The sequence below is a fragment of the Scyliorhinus canicula genome, chromosome 2 (assembly GCF_902713615.1).
Source record: "Scyliorhinus canicula chromosome 2, sScyCan1.1, whole genome shotgun sequence".
Classification (NCBI taxonomy): Eukaryota; Metazoa; Chordata; class Chondrichthyes; order Carcharhiniformes; family Scyliorhinidae; genus Scyliorhinus; species Scyliorhinus canicula.
The window spans coordinates 157,725,302-157,746,449 of NC_052147.1; the positions used below are offsets into that span (position 1 = coordinate 157,725,302).

The window sequence follows — 21,148 nt, forward strand, 5'->3', positions numbered from 1 at the left end:
GCCTACCGTGGGGAACCTTATTAAACGCTTTACTGAAATCCATATACACCACATCAACTGCTTTACCCTCATCCACCTGTTTGGTCACCTTCTCGAAGAACTCAATGAGGTTTGTGAGGCACGACCTACCTTCACAAAACCATGTTGACGTATGCAAATTTCCCCGGAACAGCCAATCAGTAGCTCTGCTCTGCTCCAGAGGCAAATATTTGGCAAATGGGGTATAACATAAGAAAATGAGAGATTGACCACTTGAGCAAGAAGAATAGAAAAGCAGAATATTATTGAAATGGAGAGAGAAGGGTCAGCGCAATGGCGCAGTGGTTAGCACAGCTGCATCACGGCGCCGAGGTCCCAGGTTCGATCCCGGCTTTGGGTCACTGTCCGGCTTTGGGTCACTGGCACATTCTCCCCTTGTTTGCATGGGTTTCGCACCCACAACCCAAAGATGTGCAGGGTAGGTGGATTGGCCACACTAAATTGCCCCTTAATTGGAAAAAATAAATTGGGTACTCTAAATTTTTTTTTTAAAGAAATGGAGACACTGCAGAATACTTTGGTAGGAGGGATCTGGGGTTTACTGTACGTGAATCACAAACAGACAAGAAAGTGGAGTTGAGGCCACAGTGAGATCAGACATGATCTTATTGAATTATGGGAAGGCTTGATGGGCCAAATGGCTGATGCCTCCTATTTCTTATGTTGTTCTCCATATAAGGGTGGTCAGCACCAATTGAACTGAACCGAGCAGAAGTATGTGAGGCCTTTTGCTTGCATGTTTCTGTTTTATATTCCTTCCACTGGACTCTATTCTGGAGAAAGTGCATGTTGAAAGCAGTAGGATTAAAAAGCAAACAGTCCATAAGCAGAACTCCGTCTCCCCAACTCTGCCATATTTCTTAAGAGTTTTCAGATTCGAAGTCTGTGTTTAATTGTCACTGTTTTCCTCCTTTTCATTATGATCTCAAGATTTTTTTTTCTGACGGGTCCTCTTATTTTCTACCAGGCTCTCAACTTTCAGGGGCGGTTGAAGTTCTTACACGGACAGAATAAGAAAGCGGAGGATGGCACTCCCATCCCCCCTCAGCTGGCTCTGTTTGCTGTGGCAACCCCTATCCAGTCTCCGTCCATCCTGGAGATTCGGACCAAGAACATGATCTTCAGGACCAAGCACACGCTCGACTTCACACCGCTCGCATGCGATGCCAAGTAAGGAACTGGCACAAAGATTGAAGAACCCCTGGCAGCCTTTAGACTTTGGGAGCCTTAGTTGCGTGGTCAAAAATAGTTCACAGCTAGCATGCCGCTGATAAAATGTTTCAGAATTTTCCTGATGCCACTTGTTAATAATTCTGTGACACCTAAGACGCAACTATTATTTTTAATACATTTGCAGGACTCGGGTGCTGCTGCTAAGGCTGGCATATTTGTCCACCGTAGATACCCCTGATACAGTGGTGGTACAACTGTTTGGTTTGCTAAACCATCTCAGAGTGGGTTGGGGTGGGTCTGAATTTGCATATAGTCTCAGAACCCGTAAAGATGGACGTTAGTCAGTCCTCGTGCACTGAATCGACTTCATTGCATTCTGCCTCCGGAGTGTCAAATCATAAATGCACAGTCCCAGTCCATCGCCGTGGAGATAGACCAGTGAGCTGGACTCCTGGCCAGGTGGTTTATTGAGATCAGGGTGAGCTTGAGTCATGAAATTAAATTTGCTGGTATGGAGTAGTTAACTTTGTGATTGAAAAATGGCAATTTCTAATATGAAGTCCAAGATTCAATTCCAGCCTCAAATCGCTCACTTTCACGTGTTAATGGTAGTCCAGCTTTACTTAGAAGCCCAGTTGTGCAGATGTATCATTTTGAATAATAGTGTTTGAGTATTGCTTAAAAAGAGACATACTGTCAAAGCTTTTTGACAAAAAGCCCTTTGGCTGTTTACAATAGGCAGAATACTGAACGTACTTCGGGGCGGCACGGTGGCACGGTGGTTAGCACTGCTGCCTCACAGCACCAGGGACCCAAGTTCAATTCCGGCCTTGGGCGACTGTCTGTGTGCAGCTTGCACTTTCTTGCCATGCCTGCGTGGGTTTCCTCCAGGTGCACCGGTTTCCTCCCGCAGTCTAAAGATGTGCCAGTTAGGTGGATTAGCCACGGTGAATTGCCCCTTCGTGTCCAAATGGTTGGGTGGGGGACGTGGGCCTAGCTAGGATGCTCTTTCGGAGGGTCGGTGTAGACCCAGTGGTCCAAATGGCCTCCTTCTATACTGTCAGGATTCTACTCAACCTGCCCAGACTTGCAAAACTAGAACATAGGGCGAAATTCTCCCAAACGGGAGAAATCGTAAAACTGCCGTAAAACCCGGGCGGGTTTTACGGCAGCGCGCCCCTTCCCGACGGGGGACCAATTCTGGTCCCCCGTCGGGGCTAGCAGCCCGACGTCGGAGGCTCCGACAAGTCGGGCTTAACGAAAATCGTTAAGCCCGCTTGCCGGAGTTAGCGCCGGCTGACGCGTCATATGATGTCAGCCGCGCATGCGCAGGTGGGAAGACTCCACCCGCGCATGCGCGGGTGACGTCATCGCGTTTTTGCGCGAAACCCGCGCATGCGCGGGCCGGGTTGCCCCTCAGCCGCCCCGCGTATCGATACTGCGGGGCGGCGGAAGGACAAATAGTGCGCGGGCATCGGGCCCGCTGCCCGCGATCGGTGCCCACCGATCGCGGGCCCATGGCACCCTTGGCACGGCCGTGGTACTGCCGTGCCAATCGGTGCCATGGTTATTTTTTGCGAGTTTGTCACGACGTTTTTACGAACGGCAGGACCAGGTGTGTTTGCCGTTCGTGAAAACGGCGGAAAGGGCTGGGACTTCGGCCCATCTAACAGCTGTGAATCGCTGCCGGCCGTAAAAAAACGGCGGCAGCGATTCGTGTCGGGACTTCGGCGGGGGGGTGGGAGAATAGCGGGAGGGCGGGAAAAATGTCGGGAAGGCCCTCCCGCTATTCTCCCACCCGTCGTGGGGGGCGGAGAATTTCGCCCATAATGTCTGACATTAGATGTGATTCTGCAGTTGGACAGCACTTACTGAACAATGTGCGAAAAATTACACTAACAGCCAATTTAAGATTATCGATCAATCTCTCAAAGTGACTCATTTATGCTTGCTGGAAACTACATCTGTTCATTCACAGGGCACTGTCCTCTGGGGGAAAAAAGAACATGTCCAGACATTGCACCAGCTTTTGAATTAAACAAAATCAAATTAAGTAAGACAGTAATTCCCTGGTGCCTTCCGTGTGCTGACGCCGCGACCAGAGTCAATTTGCCAATCAATCAGCTCCCTGCTCCCATGCTGTATGAATTGTTGCTCCCTTTTGAATATGGCATTCTTTAGACTATCCTGATGAGTGCAAGATGAAAAGCTTTGACAGCATGTCTCTTTTTTTCAGCAATATTCAATTTCTGTGCTGCCAAGCGACTGCTTATAATAGCATTTCATGTGGGAAGATTAATGATTGGTGTTATTAACGGCAAGTTACAGAAGATTGATTCATTTTGACAGTATGTTATACAAAAATCATTTCTGAATCAGGTTATTCTCCATGCAGTTTGTGTTCTGTTCCTTTGCAAATTGCTGCTTCATTAATCCGCAGTGTTTTCATACAGTTCTGCACCATCTTTATCTGGTGCCTAGGTACTGTGCAGCCAGCTTCACTAATCAATAACCCACATTGGAGTTATCAGTGGAAATAAGCCAGAGTGATTTGGTGAAATGATGGTTATAGACTCTAGGAGGGAAAGAACATATTTTCATCAGGCTTTCCTTGGGGAAATCCTATATGGATCTCCAAATCTGGAGAAACCCACTAGTTTGTTCAGAATGTCAGCTTGTAAACTTAAAGCAGGGGTTTGAAGCACCCAGTTTAATAATGCTGAGGGTTACCTTCATGATGTGAGACCCAGTCCTTGTTAGTCATAGAGGTTTACAGCATGAAAACAAGCCTTTCGACCCAAGTTGTCCATACCACCCAGTTTTTACCACTAAGATAATCCCAATTGCCCGCATTTGGCCCATATCCCTCCATAACCATCTTTCCCAAATAACTGTCTAAATGCTTTTTTAAAGTCAAAATTGTACCCGTCTCTACTACTGTCTCTGGCAGCTCGTTCCAGACACTCACCACCCTCTGTGTGAAAAAATTGTCCCTCTGGACCCTTTTGTTTCTCTCCCCTCTCACCTTACACCTATGTCCTCTACTTTTAGACTCCCCTGAGAAAAGCTGTTGACTATCTACCTTATCTATGCCACTCATGCACTCTTTCAAGTTTAATAATATCCTTTCTATAATGGGGTGACCAGAACTGTACACAGTATTTCCAAGTGTGACCGTACTAATGTCTTGTACAACTTCAGCAAGATGTCCCAACTCCAGTATTCAATATTCTGAGCAATGAAGCCAAGCATGCTGAATGCCTTCTTCACCACCCTGTCCACCTGTGACTCCACTTTCAAGGAGCTATTAACCTGTACATCTAGATCTCTTTGTTCTATAACTCTCCCCAACACCCTACCTTAACTGAGTAGGTTCTGCCCCGATTCGATCTACCAAAATGCATAAACTCACATTTATCTAAATTAAACTCCATCTGCCATTCATCGGCCCACTGGTCTAATTGATCAAGATCCCGTTGCAATCCTAGATAACCTTCTTCACTGTCTACTATGCCACCAATCTTGGTGTCATCTGCAAACCTACTAACCATGCCTCCTACATTCTCATCCAAGTCATTACAACACACACCCGCCCCCCCCCCCCCCCCCACGCCCCGGCATCAAGGCTAATCTATCGCAACTGGCAATCACTGTGCCCCCTGATTTAGTGAAGGACCTTCTGTAGATGGAGAAACAGGTCATTGCCTATTACTTTTTGAAGAAGGGATTTTACCTCCCACTAAGGGTTTGCTCCTAAATACTTTGATCAGATGCCCCGTCATTGGGAGAAATGTTCATGACCCAGCACATTGGGAGGTAGGTGGTGGGGGGTGCTATTGGAGGGGGGATCTAAAAGCAGCTGGTTATTTTTCAATGTGGTCCTGTTTTATGAGTTTCTGCCTGCAATAGTTAACCCTTTCCTCTTTGTATTAGGGGGAAAATTGTCCTGGGATACACAGAGGCTGAGCTACGGGCACGTGGAACTGGATACCAGTTTATCCATGCTGCTGACATGCTGCACTGCGCAGAAAATCACGTGCGAAGTAAGTGTCCCAGACTGCGCTGCTGTCTTAGCCTTCAATCTATGCATTGTGTTTTTTACTTACAGGAGGTAGGCCTTTCAGCCCATTACATGCAGCTGATCCTGGAGAAAACGTCTCACGCTGGTACCTCATTGGTTCAAATAAATAAAAAAATTATTCTTGGAAGTCCAAGGGAGGAAGTTTAGGAAACAGAAATGTTCAAAGCATGTCTATTCCGCATAGCCGTGTTGCGACTGGGATGTGAGGAATGTGCAATTGATCTAGCCTCACTACTTTGCAGGTCACAACATTAGTGCAAATGTTTAATTCAATCACCAAAATGGCCAATTATTTATCTTTGCTGCTGTTAGACCCAGAATAAAAACGACTTTAATCAGGCTTCTTTCAATAAACTCAAAATGATTGATTTATTATAAAAGACCCATTTATTTCTACTCTGTTTCCTGCCTGCTAACCAATTCTCAATCAATGTCAGTATATTACTCCTGATCCCATGTGTTTTATTTTGCACACTAACCTCTTATGTGGGACTTATCAAAAGTTTCCGGAATATCCAAATACACCACATCCACTAGTTCACCCTTATCTATTCTACTAGTTACATCCTCAAAAAACACCAGTAGACAAGTGAAAGATGAAGGGTGCTAGAGGTTTTTAAATTATGAAGGGTTTTATAGAGTTGACACAGAGAATATGTTTCCACTCACATGGAAGTTTAAAACCCATAAATGTAAGAGAGTCACTGATGAATCCAATAGGGAATTCAGGAGAAATTTTGTTCAAGAGTGCAAGAATGTGAACTCGCAGGAGTGGTTGAGGTGAATATTACAGATGTATTTAAAGGAAAGCTGGATAAATACATGAGGTAGAATGGAATGGAAGGGTATGGCGATAGGGTAAGATGAAGCATGGATAGGAGGAAGCTCATGTGGAGCATAAATCCCAGCATGGGACAGGTTTGTCTGAATGAGCTGTTTCTGTGTTTTAGTTTCAATGTAACCTCAATGGAACTCTCCCAATGCATTTTATGTATCAGTGAATCAGACTTTGCCAAATGCATGCCGTTTTATACAGTTGGCCCATTCACACTAACAGCTAAGTTGGGACTATGCCAAACTCAATCTGCATTAAAGTTTTCACAGCCATCGGAAAAGGGGCTTCCTTCCCGTCAGCGTGGGCTGCACTTGCATCCCAGGTCACAGATGCGAAGTGTTAAGTTTTCATTCAGAGGTCCAGAGCCTGCCGCTGGGATGAAATGCAGCCGGGAACCTGGAACTGCTGGCGGCGTGACTCCTGACCCCTGTCCAATTAAGGATGGCAGACAGGATCCTGCGTCTGGGGGTCTAATCAGAGGCCATCTGGCAATGAAAGATCGGCAGCCCCACTGTCAGAGGTAGGAGATGCCAACGTAGGTTGGAGAACTAGAGGGTGCCTCACAATGGAGGGAGGCACACTCTGAAGAATGTTTATACATCCTGAGGTAAATGTCATCACAGCTGCCAGAACATCTTTGTGGAAGGGGAATTCTTCCATGGGGTAGCATGGGTCCATAGCTGGAATCCTCTGGCTTTATTTGGGCTCCAGGAGAGTAGAGGGGGAAAATACATGCCAACCAAAGTAAGAAGATTCCTGTAAATCCCTATGGCTGATTTAATAGGTTGGGTTGCAAACATATTTCTTGACAGTGAACTGGGCAGTGTAATCACTCAAATAAATGGGGAGGAATCAAAGTTGAAATTCTTCTCTCTGCTCGTAAATAGCAAATTATGTTTTGAATTCACTCGATCTCCGCCCAGGAACCTGGTTCGCTCAGTGCGGCTGTTCTCTCTCCCCAGGCTGCTTCAGATTTTTTTGGAGATGTGTCACGTCAGGAAAATTAAATGCTATCCCCGATGACCTTCCCTGATATTAGGCCCCAAGTTCCTCCTCGAGCTTTTTCCCAGGCTTCTGCTATTGCAGCAACTAAACCTCCAGCTGGGCTGTTAGAAATTGGAAGGGAACTTAACCATGGATTTACCGCCACAAATTCACATCCTCCCACTCTGATGAGACTGAGCTTTTTAACGACACATAGTGATAATGTTCACCGTGGGGATTTGGAAATGAACCCAGATGAGACTGATGGTATATGATGATGCAAGAGGGCTGAGGGTGGCAAAGCAAAATCATCTTTACTGTGACCCTAGTTAACATTTAAAAAAATACAAATGCAAAGAACATTCTTCATAGAATCCCTACGTGCAAAAGGAGCCCATCGGCCCATCGTGTCTGCACTGATACCCTACCTAGGCCCACTACCCCCGCCCTATCCCCATAACACCACCTAACCTGCACATCTTTGGACTGTGGGAGGAAACCGGAGCACCCGGAGGAAACCCACGCAGACATGGGGAGAAAGTGCAAACTCCACACAGACAGTCACCCTAGGCCGGAATTAAACCTGGGATCCTTCCCCGTGAGGCAACAGTGCTAGCCACTGTGCTCCCCCAAGGTTAGGGCTCTGGAAAGATTGCAGGAGAGGTGCTGACATCGTGGTATTGTTTCTTGATTTGATCACGAGGCCCAGTCTAATGCTCCAAAGCCACTGGTTCAAACCCCACCGTGGCAGTTGGTGAAATTTAAATTTGGACAGTGAAACCTGGAAGCTAAAAGTTAGCCTCAGTAATGGTGACCATGAAATTATCATTGATTGGCGTAAAAACCCATTTCATCGATAGGAAAGGAAATCTGCCGCCCTTACCCGGTCCGGCCTACATGCGACTCCAGAACTGCAGTAATGTGATTGACTCTGAAATATTCAGTTCCAGGGCAAAAAATGCTTGCCTCGCCAGTGACATCCCAGGAAAGAGTAACGATTAGTGAGATGGAGTGGAGGGTGTTCAACTGTGTGACTAACTTTCCTAAGATTGATTTGGACATGCTAGATATTCTTCTGATGTTGAGTTTAAGATATATCATCAAGGCAAAGTAAATCTTGTTTGGCAAAGATAGCTCTGTATTGCTCCTTACTTGAGAAGGGTGATGACAGGAGCTGAAATAGGTACATACTGAATCATATAAACTACAGTGGTCAACAGTCTATTCCTGATCTGGTGGTGTTAGCTAATGGAGGTTAATTGTGGCACCTACACCATCACTCCTCATGCACTGTTCCTCTGGGGTATATGGCTGTTTATCTTGCAAGGTATAGTTTGGTAGGTCCTATAAGGATATTTATAGTTTTGGGTACTTCAATAGGAAGTACGTATTAATTACTAGAAACCATAACCAGAAGATTTATGAGGATGTTGTGCAGACTGGGAAATTGCAGCTGAGGAAAGATTAGATAGGGTGGGGATGTTCTCCTTGGACCAGAGGACAGGGAGGGGAGATTAGAGTGAGATGTACAAAATTGTGAGGCGACTGGATGGAGCGGATGGGAAGGGCCTGTTTACGTTAGCTGAGAGGTCAGTGACTGGGGGGGGGGGCATATATTTAATGTGACGAGTGGAAAGATGAGAGGGGAGATTTGGAAAAACTTTTTTCATTTATGAGGTTGTGGGCTCTGAAAGGGTAGAAGCACTCAACTCATTTGAAAGGTGCCTGGATACGCATCTCAAGTGTCATAACCTGCAGGCCTACGGGCCAAATGCTGGAAAGTGGGATGAGGCTGGGTGCCTCATTTCTCAGCCGGCGCAGATGTGATGGGCTAATTGGCCTCTTTCTGTGCCATAAACTTTTTCTTCCATTATTCTGTGATAATCAGTACAGTAAATGTCCAAGCTAGAATCTGTCTCCATGCCTGCTTCTACACACAGCTCTGTCCAACACTACACTAAACTCCGAGGTGTGGGTCATGTGTTCTCTTACATCACTGTGTGGCCGATACTGCACTCAGTCCTACATTAACCCTTTATGGGCCAGATCCTTATACAACAGTGTTTACCCCTTCCCCATTCCAAAATCACAATTGCTGATCACAGCTTCAGTACACAGATGTGTGAGGATGAGACTATCCTGTCCTGACTCCCATAATTTAAGAAATACAAAGCTCGCTGCTTAGGTATCAGGTAATGAATAATAGCCAATGTGGGAGATACAAGGGAATGTCTGGCTCCCAAATCAACTCTACCCCAGCATGGGTCAATATTTTCAGAAGAAACGGTTGGGGTAGGGGGGCTGCAGTCGGCAGTTGAAATCACAGTCAATTGAGAACAAAGTAAACGTGTTTAATAATTGTATAAGTGTTATGACTCCCTGGGCCAGTGCGCGGTCAGTTCCAGGCCAACTTGTCCCTGAGTTGCAACACAATTGAAATCAATAAATAATTCTTAGAAAACACCCAAAGTCTTTGGCCCTTAGCTGCTCAATAACTACAGTCACCGGGTTTGTAAATTTAAACACAATTAATTTTTAATAATAACAATAACTACAATACACTGTGCAGCAAATGCAACTTGCTAACTACGATCTAATTCCTAGCCCACCCTCTTAAACTCACCCCACCCTCTATAAACATACACAAGGCAGATAAACACAGAAGAGGGGTGTAAAAATAATAAAGTAAAAAGATAAGAGTCTTTGTTTGAGATGGTTGTTTCCAGAAGACCTTCCTTCAATTTAGGTTTTCAGATCGACATTTCTGTTTCCAGTCTGTAATGATTTTCACTGTAGATCTCAGGTCACAGCAGTTTCAGAAATACGGCAGCTTGTCTGGAGAATACATGAGGGAAAGAGAGAGAGCAGGTCCTTTCCTCGGAGTGTCCAGCAGTCAAACTGCTGCCCCAGGCTCTCTGGAAATCATCCCACTCAGGCAGGATCCAACCACCGCCTGTTACCCGGCAGAATACAGCATTTTGGCCAATTCATTGGCCACCAGCCAACCAATTGAACCGAGTGTGCGGGGTCTGCACGTTCTCTCCGTGTCTGCATGGGTTTCCTCTGCGTGCTCTGGTTTCCTCCCGAAGTCCAAAGATGTGCAGGTTAGGTAGATTGACCATGATTAATTGCTCCTTAATGTCCAAAGTTGAGCAGGTTAGGTGGAGTTATGGGGATAGGGCTGTGGAATGGGCCTAGGTCGAGTGCTCTTCCCGAGGGTCAGACTCGATGGGCCAAATGGCCTCCTCTGTCCTGTAGGAATTCTATGACAGTACATGTGCAGAAAGTGCATCCCAAGAATCTATCCAAATGACAATTAACAACATATACTTCCAATCAAGGCCATAATTCCTTTCCTCAGAATTATAATGAGCCATCCTTAAGATCTCTTCCTCAATGACAAAGTCCCCATAAGAGATTATTGTGTAAAATTAAAGCGCATGGGATTGGGGGAAGTATATTGAGGTGGATAGAAAACTGATTGGCAAAGAGGAAAAGAGTAGGAATTAATGGGTCCTTTTCAAATTGGCAGGCAGTATCTAGTGGGGTGCCACAGGGATCGGTGCTGGGACCCCAGCTATTCACAATATATATTAATGATTTGGAAGAGGGAACAAAATGTAACATCTCAAAGTTTGCAGATGATACCAAGTTGGGTGGGAGCGTGAACTGTGATGAGGATGCAGGGATCCTGCAGCATGATCTGGACAGGTTGGGCGAGTGGGCAAATCAATGGGAAATGCAGTATAATTTACTTTGGAAGCAAAAACAGGAAGGCAGATTACTACCTGAATGGTTGTAAATTGGGAGAGGGGAGTGTGCAGCGGGACCTGGCTGTCCTTGTGCATCATTCACTGAAGGTAAGCATGCAGGTGCAGCAGGTGGTAAAGAAGGCTAATGGTATGTTGGCCTTCATTGCGAGAGGTTTTGAGTATAGAAGCAGGGATGTGTTGCTGCAATTATACAGGACCTTGGTGAGGTCACACCAAAAATATTGTGTGCAGTTTTGGTCTCCTCTGAGGAAGGATGTTCTTGCTCTCGATGGAGTGCAGCGAAGGTTTACCAGACTGATTCCAGGGTTGGCGGGACTGTCATATGTGGAGAGATTGATGAGGTTAGGATTGTTCTTGCTGGAGTTCAGAAGAATGAGGGGGGATCTCATTCTTATAATATTCTAACAGGACTAGACAGGGTAGATGCAGGGAAGATGTTACCTATGATGGGTGTGTCCAGAACCAGGGGTCACAGTCTGAGGATTCAGGATAAACCATTTTGGACAGAGATGAGGAGACATTTCTTCACCCAAAGAGTGGTGAGCCTGTGGAATTTATTGCCACAGGAAGTAGTTGATGCTAAAACTTTGAATATATTCAAGAGGCGGCTAGATATAGCACTTGGGGAGAATGGGATCAAAGGCTACGGGGAGAAAGCAGGATTAGGCTATTGAATTGGATGATCAGCCATGAGCGTGATGAATGGTGGAGCAGGCTCGAAGGGCCAAAAGGCCGCCTCCTGCTCCTATCTTGTATGTATGTATCTACGTATGCCAGGTGGAGGAGAAAATCCACTGTTAGTTAGTTTTGGTTCACTGTGTCAGTGAGACTTTATCCACTCATTGTAGATCAATCTTCCTCGATTTGGCACTCTGACAAGACAGGCTTTTAAGACTCGCTGAAGAGTACTCGTTCAAGATGATTTCCTAGTTTTACTGAGGTCGGGAAGTTGCCCCATTCATTTATCTCAGATTTATCAAGAAATCACACTTGAGAAAAATATCCTATGGATTGGGAGGGCAAATTTAAATGTTCCAAACCTATGCGTATTCATCTGTTTCAATTTAGTGGATGAAATATTGCTAAAGTGCAAACCTGCAATTTAGTGACAGACGTGAGCAAGCAGTAGGATGTTTTCCATTTATTTTTTAAATATGTATCATGATTTCCTTTCTCAGACTAATTTAGCCGATCCTTGCCATAATCTGTTTCCTATAAGCGAGGTCCAGGAGCAAATCGTTGACTGAGAAACATTAAAATGGTTGAGCACATCCTACTTGGGCATCTTTTGGGCTTCACCTGTTGAACACGACGAAAACCAAGTTTATTCTCTTTAATAGGACAAAGTCTCACTCTACCTGTGATCACAAAATGTTAACGCTCGACAACTCCGAACTTGAGCAAGTTTCCACATGCTCCTATCTGGCTGGACCATGGTTTGACTTTTAATTCCCACACTGACATTTTACAAGCTAAGGTTATGTCTAGACTTGTTTATCTGAATTGGAACAAGACCTGTTTTACTCACTGTACCAAGTGCACCCTAATTCCAATGCCTGCATTTAATTACGACGACCCACATTTATAAAATGGTCTCGTAAACCTTTCTTGGTAAGTTAGACACACTCTGCAATTGGATTTGTGACCGGTTCCCCTTTTCACACCCATCACTGTGACCCATACTCCCTGATTAACTGGCCCTCATTGCGCACAAGGCACCAACTCCACTGGCTTTGGTTAATTTATCGATCCTTGCTCGGGAAAACGCCATGGTTACATTTACCTGTCACTTCGTACAATCTGAAGTCATGTGACTTGATCAAATCAGTCGCTGCAAGAACGAGCAGTATTTGGTCCTAATTAATTTCAGTTTGGGGCTGCAGGTGACTGGAACGGATTACAACTAAAGCTGAAGCAAGCTAATTTTATGCCTTCTGCCATAGGGGTAAAGACTGTGTTGACTGATACTTGTTTGGGCGGCATGGTAGCACAGTGGTTAGCACTGTTGCTTCACAGCTCCAGGGTCCCGGGTTCAATTCCCGCTTGGGACACTGGGCGGAATCTGCACGTTCTCTCTGTGTCTGCGTGGGTTTCCTCCACATGCTCCGGTTTCCTCCCATAGTCTCGAAAGACGTGCTGTTCGGTGAATTGGACATTCTGAATTCTCCCTCTGTGTACCTGAACAGGCGGCGGAATGTGGCGACTACGGGATTTTCACAGTAACATCATTGCAATGCTAATGTAAGCCTACTTGTGACAGTAATAAAGATTAAAGATTATATTGTTGGATTAACTGTCACTTCTCTTCCAGGACTGTGCAGGTACAGTGGATGGCCATGTTAAATTGCCCTTTAGTGTCCAGCGCATACAATGACCCACTCATTAGTCCATTGATCTTGTAACAGATATTGGGCAGCATTCTCCAGTTCCCCAGCTGCGTGTTTCATGGTTGCGCACCATTCGCTGGCGACAGGATTCTATCTTTCTCCCGCTTGTGCGGGCAGGGATGAACTGCCGGCGGGCAAAGTGAATCACAGTGGCAGGGGAAGAAGGAAGGTAGAATCAGATGTAAAGGTTTTACAGTTAAATAAAGGTAATTACAGGCGCATGAGGGAGGAACTGACGAAAATCGACTGGAAGCAGAGCCTAGTGGGAAAGACAGTAGAACAGCAATGGCAGGAGTTTCTGGGAGTAATTGAGGACACAGTGCAGAGGTTCATCCCAAAGAAAAGAAAGGTTATCAGAGGGAGGATTAGGCAGCCATGGCTGACAAAGGAAGTCAGGGAATGCATCAAGGCAAAGAGAGAGCCTATAATGTGGCAAAGAGTAGTGGGAAGTCAGAAGATTGGGAAGGCTACAAAAACAAACAGAGGATAACAAAGAGAGAAATAAGGAAGGAGAGGATCAAATATGAAGGTAGGCTAGCCAGTAACATTAGGAATGATAGTAAAAGTTTCTTTAAATACATTAAAAACAAACGGGAGGCAAAAGTAGACATTGGGCCGCTCCAAAATGACGCTGGTAATCTAGTGATGGGAGACAAGGAAATAGCTGAGGAACTTAATAAGTACTTTGCGTCCGTCTTCACAGTAGAAGACATGAGTAATATCCCAACAATTCAGGAAAGTCAGGGGGCAGAGTTGAATATGGTTGCCATCACAAAGGAGAAGGTGCTAGAGAAACTAAAAGGTCTGAAAATTGATAAATCTCCGGGCCCAGATGGGCTACATCCTAGAGTTCTAAAGGAGATAGCTGAAGAAATAGTGGAGGCGTTAGTTATGATCTTTCAAAAGTCACTGGAATCAGGGAAAGTCCCAGAGGATTGGAAAATCGCTGTTGTAACCCCCCTGTTCAAGAAGGGAACAAGAAAAAAGATGGAAAATTATAGGCCAATTAGCCTAACCTCGGTTGTTGTCAAAATTTTAGAATCCATCGTTAAGGATGAGATTTCTAAATTCTTGGAAGTGCAGGGTCGGATTAGGACAAGTCAGCATGGATTTAGTAAGGGGAGGTCGTGCCTGACAAACCTGTTAGAGTTCTTTGAAGAGATAACAAATAGGTTAGACCAAGGAGAGCCAATGGATGTTATCTATCTTGACTTCCAAAAGGCCTTTGACAAGGTGCCTCACGGGAGACTGCTGAGTAAAATAAGGGCCCATGGTATTCGAGGCAAGGTACTAACATGGATTGACGATTGGCTGTCAGACAGAAGGCAGAGAGTTGGGATAAAAGGTTACTTTTCGGAATGGCAACCGGTGACAAGTGGTGTCCCGCAGGGTTCAGTGTTGGGGCCACAGCTGTTCTCTTTATATATTAACGATCTAGATGACGGGACTGGGGGCATTCTGGCCAAGTTTGCCGATGATACAAAGATACGTGGAGGGGCAGGTAGTATTGAGGAGGTGGGGAGGCTGCAGAAAGATTTAGACAGTTTAGGAGAATGGTCCAAGAAGTGGCTGATGAAATTCAACGTGGGCAAGTGCGAGGTCTTGCACTTTGGAAAAAAGAATAGAGGCATGGACTATTTTCTAAACGGTGACAAAATTCATAATGCTAAAGTGCAAAGGGACTTGGGAGTCCTAGTCCAGGATTCTCTAAAGGTAAACTTGCAGGTTGAGTCCGTAATTAAGAAAGCAAATGTAATGTTGTCATTTATCTCAAGAGGCTTGGAATATAAAAGCAGGGATGTACTTCTGAGGCTTTATAAAGCACTAGCTAGGCCCCATTTAGAATACTGTGAGCAATTTTGGGCCCCACACCTCAGGAAGGACATACTGGCACTGGAGCGGGTCCATCGGAGATTCACACGGATGATCCCAGGAATGGTAGGCCTAACATACGATGAACGTCTGAGGATCGTGGGATTATATTCATTGGAGTTTAGGAGGTTGAGGGGAGATCTAATAGAAACTTACAAGATAATGAATGGCTTGGATAGGATGGACGTAGGGAAGTTGTTTCCATTAGCAGGGGAGACTAGGACGCGGGGGCACAGCCTTAGAATAAAAGGGAGTCACTTTAGAACAGAGATGAGGAGAAATTTCTTCAGCCAGAGAGTGGTAGGTCTGTGGAATTCATTGCCACAGAGGGCGGTGGAGGCCGGGACATTGAGTGTCTTTAAGACAGAAATTGATAAATTCTTGATTTCTCGAGGAATTAAGGGCTATGGGGAGAGAGCGGGTAAATGGAGTTGAAATCAACCATGATTGAATGGTGGAGTGGACTCGATGGGCCGAATGGCCTTACTTCCGCTCCTATGTCTTATGGTCTTAATTACGGCCGCTGTTTACAATTTATTTCTGTCATACAGTATTTTGAAATTGCAAAAATGACTTTTGTTCAAACATTTTAAATGTTTTATACTTGTTCTTTTTTCTCCTGTTCTGTCCCTTCCACCCCCCCCCCACCTTCTATTTTTAAAAATTAATTTTAGTAACATTGTTCCTGTGTAGTCCAACTCACCTTATTATTCCTGGTTTTATTTCATTTCGAAAGTCAAAATTTCAATTCCTGTTTTTTTTTTCTGCTCCCAGTCCTCTATTTTGAAGGGTGGAAGCAAATTCGGAATATTCAGACTTTCATTGCGTGGAAGTTGGTTTCAAAAGATGCTTTTTCAGCCAATCAGAAGCCCTGAAGAGTTAGAAGATGACATGGTCATTTCAATCCAGTCTGTCTTTGACACATTTTCATGCATCAAACATACAAGTCTCACTTTTGTAGTTGGGTGCATTTCTGAGGGAGGTCGGGGCTTTAGCCTATTTCAGTGATGTTCTCCAAACTGCTCTCAAATTCCACCATTAGGGTCACTAGCGTGTGGACAATGGGTTCCTTCATCAGGAATCAAGCTGAATAGGGCAGCACGGTGACACAGTGGGTTAGCCCTGCAGCCTCACGGCGCCGAGGTCCCAGGTTCGATCTCGGCTTTGGGTCACTGTCCGTGTGGGGTTTGCGCATTCTCCCCGTGTTTGCGTGGGTTTCGCCCCCACAACCCAAAAGATGTGCAGGCTAGATGGATTGGCCACGCTAAATTGCCCCTGAATTGGAAAAAACGAATTGGGTACTCTAAATTTATAAAAAGAAAGGAATCACGCTGAATGTGGACATGGCAAAATTGTGCCCATGCAGGCCATGATGGTAAAGAGAGAGAGAGACTGTCTCTGTTTCAGTCGCCCAGCAGGCATTAATAACAATATAATAATAATCTTTATTGTCACAAGTAGGCTTACCTTAATACTGCAATGAAGTTGCTGTGAAAAACCTAGAGAATGATTCACCTTCTGTACTGACCATTGATACTCAAGACCTAAACCTAACAGGAGGCAGAATTGGCAGGCGATAGATACCAGGCTGTGTTACCTTTATTCAAATTCTATTATATGCATATTGAGCTACGTAACCTTTAGGCTGAAGGGTTTGCCCACTGGGAATGGACAGTGAGGTGGCCTGAGTCACAACAGTAATACATGCGTATGTGGCGATGAAATCCACTCCAGAATTACTGCTACTAGTAAATAAATATAGCCATGGCACTTAAACAAGCTAATACCTGTGAAAGTATTGCATTCAAAATGGTTGCCAAATTTCAGATTTGTTCATCAGAATTATATTTACTTCGCCAAATGTATTCTCACACTTGCCCACAAAAGACATGAAGAACCATTCTCTTTTTAAAATTATTGTGAAGCTGCGTCCACTGCCCTTTCCGGCAACACATTCCAGATCACAATGCCTCGCATCTCCCCAATGTTTATCTTGTTGATGATCTTAAATCCACAGCCGCTGGTTACTGACCAGGCCCCTCAGTGGAAACAGTTTTTCTTAATTTACTCTATCATAATTTTGAACATCTCTATTAAATCTCCTCTTGGCCTTCTCTGCACAATTCCAGCATCTTCAGTCTCTCCACATTAACTGAGGTCTGAGGTTCCTAGCACCACTCCAGGACATCTCCTCCACCCTGTCTATTAGAGGCCATCTGGGCAGAATGTCTGTTCTCACACTGGCTTTTGTTTCTGTTTTAGTGATTAAAACCGGAGAGAGCGGCCTGACTGTCTTCCGATTGCTCACCAAAGAAAACCGCTGGGCCTGGGTTCAGGCAAACGCAAGGCTGGTATACAAAAATGGAAAACCGGATTACATCATTGCAACACAGAGACCTCTAGTGTGAGTTACCAGACCATAAGGTTCAATCTGTCTCTGTTATCATTCCTTTCTTGACTTCTGTTTCCCTTTCAACGCTACATTCGCATTCTTTAGTTCTTGAAGAATGGACGGTTAGTTAATGGACAGAAAGCAGACAGTGGACATAAATGGGGCATGTAATGAACAGTGAAGCTATTTACATATTAATGGCTGCGATAAAGAGACAGTGAGTAATGTATCTAGGTTTGCTGATGACACCAAACTTGGTGGGAAGGTAAGCTGCGGTGAGAACACAGAGAGGCTGCAAAGAGTTTTAGACAGGTTGAGCGAGTGAGCAACAAGATGGCAGACGGAAGACAATGTACGGAAGTGAGACGTTACACACTTCGGCCGTCAGATTAGAAAATCAGAATTTTGTTTTCAACTCTGGAACATGTAAGCGTTGATGTTCAAAAAGATTTGGCTGTGTTTGTACAAGGAATTCAGAAAGTTATCATACGGCTGCAGCAAGCAATTGAGAAGGTAAATGGCATGTTGGCCTTGATTGTGGGGAGATCGGAGTGCAGGAATACAGATGTCTCACTACAGTTGTACAGAGTGAGATCGCATTTGGAGCATTGTATAAATTTTTGGTCTCCACATTAAAGAAAGGATGTACTTGCATTGTAGGTAGTACAAGGAAGGTTCACGAACTTGGTCCCTGCAACAAGGACGTTGTCCAATGATGAGAGGCTGAACAAATTGAGTTTATATTCTCTGGAGTTTAGAAGAATGAGAGGTAATCTCACAGAAACACACAAGATGCTGAAGGAGTTTGATAGGATGTTTCCGTTGGCAGGGGAATCTTTACCACGGGGGCACAAGTCTCAGGATAAGGGCTTGATCATTTAAGACTGAGATGAGGGGGAACTATTTCATTCAAAGGGTTGGGAATCTTTGGAATTTTCCACCCCAAAGGTTGTACATGCTCCATCATTGAACATATTTAAAGAGGGATAATCAGATTTTTGCTCTCTCAGGGAATTAAGGGATATGGGGAGGGGGCGGGAAAATGAAGTTGAAGCCCAAGATCAGCCATGATGGTATTGAATAGTGGAGCAGGGTCAATGGGCTGTGTGGTCTACTGCTATTCCTATCTCTTGTTATTTTCATGTGCATGTGTCAGTATGATATTGCTTCCTACTTTTTAATGCAGAGCAGTGAAAGGTCTTCGTGTGTCAGATAATCATTTGCAGGAGTGGTTTCTAAAGCTGACAAAATGAAAGACATGGCAGAGTCTGTGAGATACTAAAACTTACGCTCATCTTTGGTAGACGGGTGAGGAGGAGCCTACATCTTTCTGGCACACCGGAGGAGGGAATTCTCCTCTGAATTCTCCTGGAATCATGAGGCTTAGCCCTGCCTCACCATTCAATGGGGGTTTCCCTTCCCCCGCCCCCTCCTGGTAATTGCCCCTTTCTACTCTATATGATTGCGAAGGTTAGCAGCGCAGGTTGCTGATCCCCCTCCAGATTTAATGGCCCTGTTCCCCGGGTGAAAGGAGAGGAGGGTTTATAATGGCATCCATTCCTTGGCGTTAGCTGAAGGTCACAATCCCGCCCGAGATGACTGGAGATGTACGAGGCAAGTTTTTTACAGAGAGGGTGGTGGGAGCCTGGAACACTCTGGAGGGGAAGGTAGTGGAAGCAGATACGATAGTGACTTTTAAGGGACGTCTTGACAAATACATGAATAGGATGGTAATAGATAGATATGGTCCCTGGAATGGTAGGGGTTTCAGTTCACACAGGCAGCATGGTCAGTGCAGGCTTGGAGGGCTCTGTTCCAGTGCTGTAATTGTGTTTGTTCTTTGAGACACTCAGCAGCTGCTTTAATTTCGATCTTTGGAGGGCATCTATGCCTCACTTGCCTCTTCTGATATTGCAGTAGTTTCCTTTTTTACAATCACGCACTCCCCTATGATGGTAGAAATGGTGGATGATGCACCATCAATGAAATGAAAATCGCTTATTGTCACGAGTAGGCTTCAATGAAGTTACTGTGAAAAGCTCCTAGTCGCCACATTCCGGCGCCTGTTCGGGGAGGCTGGTACGGGAATCGAACCGTGCTGCTGGCCTGCTTGATCTGCTTTAAAAGCCAGCGATTTAGCCGAGTGAGCTAAACCAGACTCAAGTCGTAGTGAAGTTCCAAACAACAGGCTTTAATATGCTAGATGTGAGCCAGGCAGTGGTCGTACAGAGAAAGGCCGACTGCCAGCCAGTATGAGCTCTTATACCCCGCCTTGTAGGCGGAGCTACCAACCTCTCAGCCAATCGGCGGGGAGTCACATGACCAGCCACAACCAATTGGCAGAGAGGCACATGACTTGCCTGGGCCAATGGGCAGCGAGGCTGCTGTACCAATGGCAGCTTGGTTCTTTGATAATATGGTCTCTCTAGCCATACTACCACATTCACCCCTTGTTGAGAAAGAAGCGGGGGGGGGCGGTGGGAAGGAGAGACGGGGGGGGGGGGCAGTGGTGGGGGTGTAAAACTGGTAGTATGACTAGAGACCTTCTCGGGTAGTACCGAGGTAACTATGGCTGCCCACTGGCCTGCGACGAACGTGTAAGAAAACCATGCAGTATACAGTGTACAAGAGAGAAAAACAACAATAACCATCGTAATAATAATGAGAACAAAACAAAAACAACACAGGCAAGGAACATATGCAGAGCGTGAAAAAGGTCCATCAAATTGACTCGATCAGCCGGATGGGTGCCTTCGGTGTCTTGCCGGACCTGCGCAGCGGCGCCGGTGACGTTGGAGCGATGGTCGTCCGTGACTCCGGGAGCTGTGGTCGCGGTCCTGTGTCCGTACTCCTGGTCAGAGCTGGTGGTAGCCGGGCCGGGGGGAGGGGTTCCTGTGCGCTGGGTTGCGGGGGCACTGGGGGCGGTCGGGACTGGGGGAAGGGTGTTGGTGCTGGGGGGTGTGGCCGCACTCCGGCGGGTGCCAGGTCCCAAAGGGAGACCGTGTCCTGTCGTCCGTCGGGATAGTCCACGTACACGTACTGCGGCTTCACGTGGAGTAACTGGACTCTTTCAACCAACGGGTCGGACTTGTGCACCCGCACATGCTTCTGGAGCAGAATGGGCCCGGGAATGGCCAGCCAGGTCGGGAGTGGGGTCCCAGAGGAAGACTTCCTGGGGAAAACAAGAAGACGTTTATGAGGTGTTTGATTCATGGCAGTACAGAGGAGAGACCGAATAGAGTGGAGGGCGTCTGGGAGGACCTCTTGCCAGTGGGAGACTGGGAGATTTCTGGACCGTAGGGCCAGCAGGACGGTCTTCCAGACCGTACCGTTCTCTCGCTTGACCTGTCCGTGACCCCGGGGGTTATAACTGGTCGTCCTGCTAGAGGCGATGTGCCTGCTGAGCAGGAATTGACGCAGTTCGTCACTCATAAAGGAGGACCCCCGGTCACTGTGGATGTAGCGGGGTAACCGAACAGGGAGAAAATGGAGTGGAGGGCCTTGATGACAGTTGAAGTGGTCATGTCGGGGCAGGGGATGGCGAACGGGAAGCGGGAGTACTCGTCAATCACATTTAAGAAGTATGTGTTGCGGTTGTTGGAGGGGAGGGGA

At 45.9% G+C, this 21,148-nt stretch overlaps 1 protein-coding gene across 5 annotated transcripts in view; it reads left to right on the forward strand.

The window, feature by feature from the left end:
* The window catches only part of ahr1b (aryl hydrocarbon receptor 1b), a 217,215-nt gene that overhangs the window by 168,729 nt on the left and 27,338 nt on the right, over positions 1-21,148 (forward strand). For all 5 annotated transcript variants that reach the window (XM_038788103.1, XM_038788110.1, XM_038788107.1 and 2 more), the window contains 3 exons: positions 1,007-1,209; positions 5,146-5,255; positions 17,407-17,548. In XM_038788103.1, the coding sequence (XP_038644031.1) occupies positions 1,007-1,209; positions 5,146-5,255; positions 17,407-17,548 (455 nt within the window). The remainder of the gene's footprint in view (positions 1-1,006; positions 1,210-5,145; positions 5,256-17,406; positions 17,549-21,148) is intronic.